The sequence below is a fragment of the Sodiomyces alkalinus genome (assembly GCF_003711515.1).
Source record: "Sodiomyces alkalinus F11 unplaced genomic scaffold SODALscaffold_5, whole genome shotgun sequence".
Lineage (NCBI taxonomy): Eukaryota > Fungi > Ascomycota > Sordariomycetes > Glomerellales > Plectosphaerellaceae > Sodiomyces > Sodiomyces alkalinus.
The window spans coordinates 2,688,679-2,695,840 of NW_021167083.1; the positions used below are offsets into that span (position 1 = coordinate 2,688,679).

The window sequence follows — 7,162 nt, forward strand, 5'->3', positions numbered from 1 at the left end:
TTAGGGACGGCTATAAAGCCTATCCTTTATAGCGTGCCGCTGGATTTCTCTTACTATAGTAGTAGCGATACCCTTAAACCGAAAAGGGCTTTCCGTAGTAGTAGGACCTTACCTAGTACTTCGTAGCCTTACCGTATTTTTATAAACAGCTTTTCTTTAAGGCTAACGTTAACGAACGCGTTAAGGGTATCGAACTGCCTTATCTCCAGGTTAAATCGGGCGGCGATCGCTATTAGTATACGGAAGGACTACGAGGCTAGCGTTACGGCGTAGTTATCTTTAGTCTCTAACCGTTTTTATTAATCCCCTCGGACTATAAGGCGTGCCTTATACTTAAGGAGGGTACCCTCCTTATTAAATTGATAGGTGTATACCTATTTATAGGCGAGGACTTATTACTTATTAGCCTAATCACTACCTACCTCCTACTAGTAGCCTATCTATCGGTGCCCCTTAAGGTGTTCCCCCTCGGCCTATAACCACCGCTCCCGTAACAGATAAAGGCGTATATCGCGGTGGTAGTTTAATAGAGGCGAGAGATCCTCGCGGGTTATATACGATAGTGATAGCGGCTAGGAGGTATAAGGGGAATCTATAATACCGATATCGTTATCGTTAATAGTTTACTTCCTTATACGTATAGGGTTATAAGTCCTGCTAGTGTTAAAGAACGCCTTTTAGGCGTTATCGTTCTAAACCTTCTCGGTCGTGTATAGACTTACGATAATTCTCGCGGTAGATAGGCGCGCGGGTAATAGGCGCGCGGCCAACAGGAGTATAGCCGACGGGCATCCCTTAGGGGCACCTATAGCTATCCGTTAGTGGTTATCGTGTTCTTCTACCTTAGCGCCCCTAACCACCGCTAACGCTATAAGGAACGCGCGCGCGGGATCTTCAGAGGATATTACAGGCGTGGGAAACGGTTTAAACCTCGTAGTAGTAAACCGTGAAGTGTCCATAGTAATAGCGGTGGCCTTTCTCGTAATAATAACGGTAGCGTCGGAGTTACGAGGTTCTAAATCTATAACCTAGTTATTAGGCTATAGATTTAGAACCTCGTCTATAGTAATAGTAGTAGCCTTTTTTATAGTAATAGCGATAGCCTTATCTTCGTCCGTAGTAATAGTAGTAGCGTCGCCTTTACCCGTAGTAATAGCGGTGGTATAGTCTTCTCTTATAGTAATAGTAATATCTATAGTAATAGCGGTGCCTATAATAATAGCGGTATAGTCTATAGTAATAGTAGTGGCCTCTCTTATAGTAAAAGCGACGGCCTTACTTTTATCCATAGTAATAGCGGTAGCGTAAAAGTCTTCCGACTTAAGATCTACTACGTCTATAGCTATACCCCTTAATAGTAGCCTATTCGCGGTCGTGGTATAGGTGATACGGATAGATTATAGGCGTTCCCCGATTTCCTCGGCGGAAGCTATAGCTTATAGCGTTTTAATCCTACCGTTAAATATCTCGTCTTCGTTAAAGACTACGTCTCTCGTGGTAATAATATCCGTTAGGCGTAGTAGCTAAATACGGAAGCTATTCGAGGATTAGTATCCGACGTAATAGCCGATCTATACCTTCGGTTCTAGCCTTTATAGGCGGTTCCTTGTAGCTTAGGTATCGCGCGTTTTTATAAAGGCTTTATAGCCATAAGCTTATAGGTGCGTGAGGTTAGGTTAACGGCCGCGCAGGCCTTTATATAGTGTCTTCTAGTCGTTAATATATCGTGGCGTTCTATTATATAGATATATAGCAGTCTTAAAGATCTTAGGCTAGATAGATATAGACAGATTAGCTCTAATCCTTATAACCCTCGCCCTTCTCTTAACGATACCTCTAATCCGTTCTACTACGCCGTTCTAATCCTATAAATATAGTGCCGACGGCTAGCCTTTTACCCCCTAAGCAGCGAGGAAAGTAACGACTTCTAGGTGCTAAAATATCTTAGAATCGGCCCGTAGAACGCGTGGCCTAATATCGAATTAAGTCTTAAGCAGGGTAAAAACGTCCTTTAAAGCGTGTAGGATAAAGCCTTAGTCTCTCTTCTATAGGTAGTAATCCCACGTATAACCTATATACACGTCTATAACGAACTTAATAGACTTATATAGTCCGCCCGCTAATTACTCCGCCTTTTCTAGATCGTGAAAAGTAATAGCTAGGGCCTCTCCGGGCTTTAACGGGTAAAGGGATAGTATCCGCCGGATCTATATAGGCACTTACGATTACCTATACGCGTTATAGTCTATTATATAAGGTCCCTTTATCTTTACCCCCTAAGTAGCGTTAATCATCTTTACGAGAGTATCGGTGCTATAATAGCCGAGGCGTTTATACTACTATTATACCGTAGTCTTCTACGGTTACCGCGGTTATTATAATCTTCTATACGGGTTATCGCGGGGGTGCCTTACCGAGACCGCGAACGTAGTAGCGGCTATAGCTTCCGCGCGCTCGATTATATACTAGCCGTGGATATCTAGTAGCTTATAGATAGGCCGGTTATTAGCGGAGCTAACGATAGTATTATTTACGGTATCCTAGCGGTAACCTTATAGGCGTAGCTAGTATTCCGAGACGATATTAGTAACGAATTCCTTATAGTATACAACGTTACGGAGGCGTAATAGCCTCTTTATACCCGATAGGGATGATACACATAGCTTAATATCTCCGTATCCGAGGATAGGAGCCTTACAAGTACCCACCTAAAGCGTTAATAAATTAACCGTGGGTAGTCTAACGGCCGTAAAACGGCCTCGATTATTAAGGATATAGATTAACGATCCTAAGTCTAGGATCGCGTAGTATAATAGCGCTCTGGCTTAGTTAATAGAAAGGGATATCCGCTATTCTTATTATAATCTTAATAGTATCGTCGTACGACGACGCGCTACCCCCTAGGTTAGGGGGGCTCTTAGTCTCCCTGTCGCGGTGACGGACAGGTCTTTATAAACTATAGTAAGCGTAGTATTATAGAGTTAATCTTCCTAAACTTCCTCTATCTTATTAGCGGTAGTAGCTACTACTTCCCGCCTCTTCTATATCGCGGTGTCTACACGGCTTTTAAAACTATAAATACGTATCTTCTTTTCCGCGACCTTTATAATATCTTTACGGCCACGCTAGGTATAAGGGCGTATATCCGGCCTCACGTACTAATAGACGGCGGTAGTATAGGTGTTTTCGTATATCTCGTAGGGCCTCCTTATTATAGGAGGGATAGCCTTTAAGGACGTATCGCTACGAGGACGCTTTTTATTATCTTTATTATTAGTAGTAATAGTATCCTTAGTATCGGGGAGGTTCCTAAGGGTGTTAAAGGTGCCTCTCCTAACTCTAGGCTTTATAGCGGAGGATTATAGACTCTTTATATTACTAAAAACCGCCCTTAGAGCCTTTACGAAGTTATTAATTATTAGCTCGTTTTCCGTAATCGTATCGTAGTTATTTACTAGGTAGTTATTACTCTATTCCTATGTAATAGGTCTAATAGCTTTTAACGCGTTTTCTACCTAATAGTCCGCGCTTAATAGCTCTAAAACGCCTATATATTTATAGTGTATTATCGCTATTTTCTAGCTTACCACCTAGGCGTCTATATCCTTAGGTATAGCCTTTATAGGCGTGGTATATTATCGGTATAGGACTAGGGCTTTCTTACGGAGGTCTATAGGTATCGGTCCTGCGTGCGCGTATAGGAGAGTAATCCAGGCCCGCGGGTTATTTACGGTATCGTCCTATAGCTAGGCAAGGAGGTTATATAACGTGGTATATATAGTCCTTTCGATATAGGAGCGTGCCTCGTTAAACTCCTTCTACTACGCGTCGTAGTCTACCTTCTCCTCGCGGTATATACGGCGATCTTATAGGTAGCGCGTGCGCCCCTTTGTAGAGAGGTTGTTAATAGACGTAGGCGTCTTAGTCGTTAGTTCTTTCGTTATAGCTATAGCCTTCCGGCGAGCGGCCGTCTTCCTTTTACCGGCGGCCGTGGCCGCCGTGGTAGCGGCCATAGCGGCGGCGTCCGTAGTATCTATAGCCTCGTCGCCTTTTAGCGTGATAGTAGAAGACAGAGTAGCCGTGACGGTGGTGGCCGTGGCCTCCTCCGCGTTAGGGTCCGCGGCGAGGGCTTCGTATTTACGAATATTAGGGGGTATAGGTATAAGGAGGAGATAGGCATTAGCCTCCTTATCGCTTAGCTTTAGATTAAGGTAGTTATCCTAGTAGGAGGCCGATTTACCGCGTACAGCGCGCTCCTAAACTACCTAATCCCTTTAGTTAACAAGGGTAATAACGGCCGCCTTCTATTCAGCATTAGATACGTTAGAAGATATCCTTACTAGATTATCGTTTATCGGTTAGTTAATTAATAAGTAAGTTAATTAGTCTTTTAATTACTCTAATTAGGTCGATAGTAGTTATTTAAGAGTGCTTATATAGACGTGATTACTTCTTTATAATAGAATAGGGGTAGCCTTATTAATATCTATCGTTTAGGCGTTATAAACCTGGCTTATAACTATCGCACGTTAAATAGGCACTTAAATAATTAACTTAGTAGAGCAGAAATCTCGTGTATATGTATTATGTTAAGTTATATCTAGGAGAGTCTCTTATGCCCTTAATTTAGGTGGTAAAGACTCCGTTATAGGTACTATATCATTTAGATCCTATCTGGTCTTTTCCGGTATCCACCCTTATTATATCCTGATGCCTAAAGTCCCTGATATCCGGAGCCCTTAGTTATAGAGTGGATCCCCCCTGGATCCCCTATAGACTATATCGTGGTCCTGCCCATGCGATATATGCGCCGCGGAGCTGTATTGGATGAGCTTCAGTGTTGGTCGCGTGAGTTGAAACATTCGAAGAGGACTTTATTTGTCTCGGGGACAAAATGTCGCAGACTACAGGTTGTCCCAAAAACTGCAAGGTAATAATAGTTGATCAGTCACACCCTTGGGGGTAACAGTTCTGTCATGTAACATTGCAGAGCAGCTCTGCTTCCAATATGAATTTACCCTCCTTGTACTTCTCAGTCGCCTCGTACGCTTTGTCATACTTCCACCCCACAGTCTCCTTGCACTGCCTGCAAGTGATGTCGCGAACTACATGGCGTCCGGTCGTCATGTTACGCTCGCTGGGTTCACCCGTGTCGATATTCACAACGCTGTTGAAAAGGTATGCCTTACCGTGTTGGCCGCGAAAGTTCTGCTTCGGGGAGAAGGAAAACTCTTAGCACAGACACAGCTGGAATAGACTTCTACTACGATCGACTTCCTTTGCAGTGGAAAGGCGGCCGAAGAAAGGGGACAGGTTGCTTCGTGCCATGTTTGCACATACCCGACTAACGATGTCCTCGTGATTCGCGAGGTGTGCCTTGCATGTCTTGCAGCCATAAATTTTGGCGCTGTCCAGGTAGGTATTGTAAGCGAGGCCCATGACACCTAGTTCGAATATGTGTGCGAGACGGAAAGGTTGTTCAGAGCCGGTTAGGATGAGCGCGGCCGGCCAATATTTAGACAGCTGTACGACCATTCGTTGGTTGAGTGATCACGAAGGTAAGGAGTGAATGGGATTGCACTCACTGCTGGAAGTCGTCGACGGAACCCGGATATGGCTGAGCTGTTAACGATAATGCTTCCGAGGTCAGCCATGTGTAGGGCGGTAGGTCGTCACTCTGCACCTACAGAGGTATAAACGTTTCTTAGATAGAGCACTGGATTACTGGCCATATGGCTACTAAAAGGAGGATGTGAAGAGGGGTATCTAGTCATCAAGTCTTACACATGAAAAGTAGTGAGTAAATACGACCGGGGCCAAACAACGAGGACACAACGCTCTGACCGAAAGGCGGGTCTATGACATGTATAGTGGGTCAGCAAAAATTTCGGGATAAATGTTGTATGGGTGTTGTTGTCGCACGTCAAATAGGCACTTGAATGATTAACTTAGTAGAGCAGAAATCTCGTGTGTGTGTATTGTGTTAAGTTATATCTAGGAGAGTCTCTTATACCCTTAATTTAGGTGGTGAAGACTCCGTTATGGGTACTATATCATTTAGATCCTATCCGGTCTTTTCCGGTATCCACCCTTATTATATCCTGATACCCGAAGTCCCTAATATCCGGAGCCCTTAGTTATAGAGTGGATCCCCCCTAGATCCCCTATAGACTATATCGTGGTCCTGCCTATACGATACACCCCCTTAGTTAAGGTGGGTCTTCCTAGGTTCACTAACTAATTAAAGGCTTCGATTTAAACTAAACGCTCTTAACTTTTCTGTCGTAAAATTAATAGTTAGGGGAAAACGCCCTTATAAAAAGGATCTAAATCCGCCCTATTTAACCGTTTAATTCAATTCTATCTTAATTAGTTCCTTAATCCTAATTAGCCGGATCTGCTTAATCGGATCTATATCCCTCGGATCTGCTACGCCCTCAGGGGCCTTTATCGTTACTACCGCCGTGGCTTTAGCGCGTTTAATCTCTTCTTATAGTCGTTTAGACTACTCGATATAGTCCTTTTAATCCGTTAAATTAAGCTATTACTATAGTCTTTTAATTCCTGCCTCCGGTAGTGCCTTCGTTAAACCGTCCGCGATTATCTCCTTCGTGTTAACGTACGTAACCTTAAAGAGGCCCTACTATACTAACTAACGCGCTTACTAGTTATAAATATCGACGTGCCGTAGCATTATTCGTAGGCGTTATACCTTCTTATTAACGAGGTTAATAGTCTATTAATTATCGTAATATAGCTATAGCTGTTATTAGTCCAGCCGAAGCTCTAAATCCCTTAATATCCGGCTAACGAATAGCGTCTCCTTAGCTACCTCGGTAAGAGCGAGTAGTTTCGACTCTATTAACGATATTATAACCGTTGGTTATTTGCCTGCCTTCTAGTTAACGGTGCCACCGAAAAGCTTTATCGTATATCCTTATAAGCTCTTACGGTCTGGATTATCCCTAAAGGACACATCGCTTACTATCAGGAAGAGTCTATCCCCACCGAATTCTAAGTAATAGTATCTTATGTGGTATAGGAATAGTAGCACTTATTAATCCCTTTTAAGGTGGTTAGAGGAGGGGTTAACGTTATATTAGGAAAGCTTCGAGCAGGCGAACGCGATATCGGGTCTTATCACAATAGCGGCGTATAGGAT

General features: G+C 43.4%; 1 protein-coding gene across 1 annotated transcript; it reads right to left on the reverse strand.

The window, feature by feature from the left end:
* Nucleotides 1–4,974: 4,974 nt before the first annotated feature.
* SODALDRAFT_344664 (yippee-domain-containing protein) lies at nucleotides 4,975–5,784 on the reverse strand (the record flags this gene model as incomplete). The annotated part of the gene is made up of 3 exons (XM_028613172.1): nucleotides 5,586–5,784; nucleotides 5,341–5,523; nucleotides 4,975–5,208 (listed from the first exon to the last, which is right to left on the reverse strand). Exons 1-3 carry the CDS (start codon nucleotides 5,652–5,654, stop codon nucleotides 4,975–4,977), a joined length of 486 nt encoding a protein of 161 aa, XP_028466671.1. The 5' UTR covers nucleotides 5,655–5,784.
* Nucleotides 5,785–7,162: the final 1,378 nt, after the last annotated feature.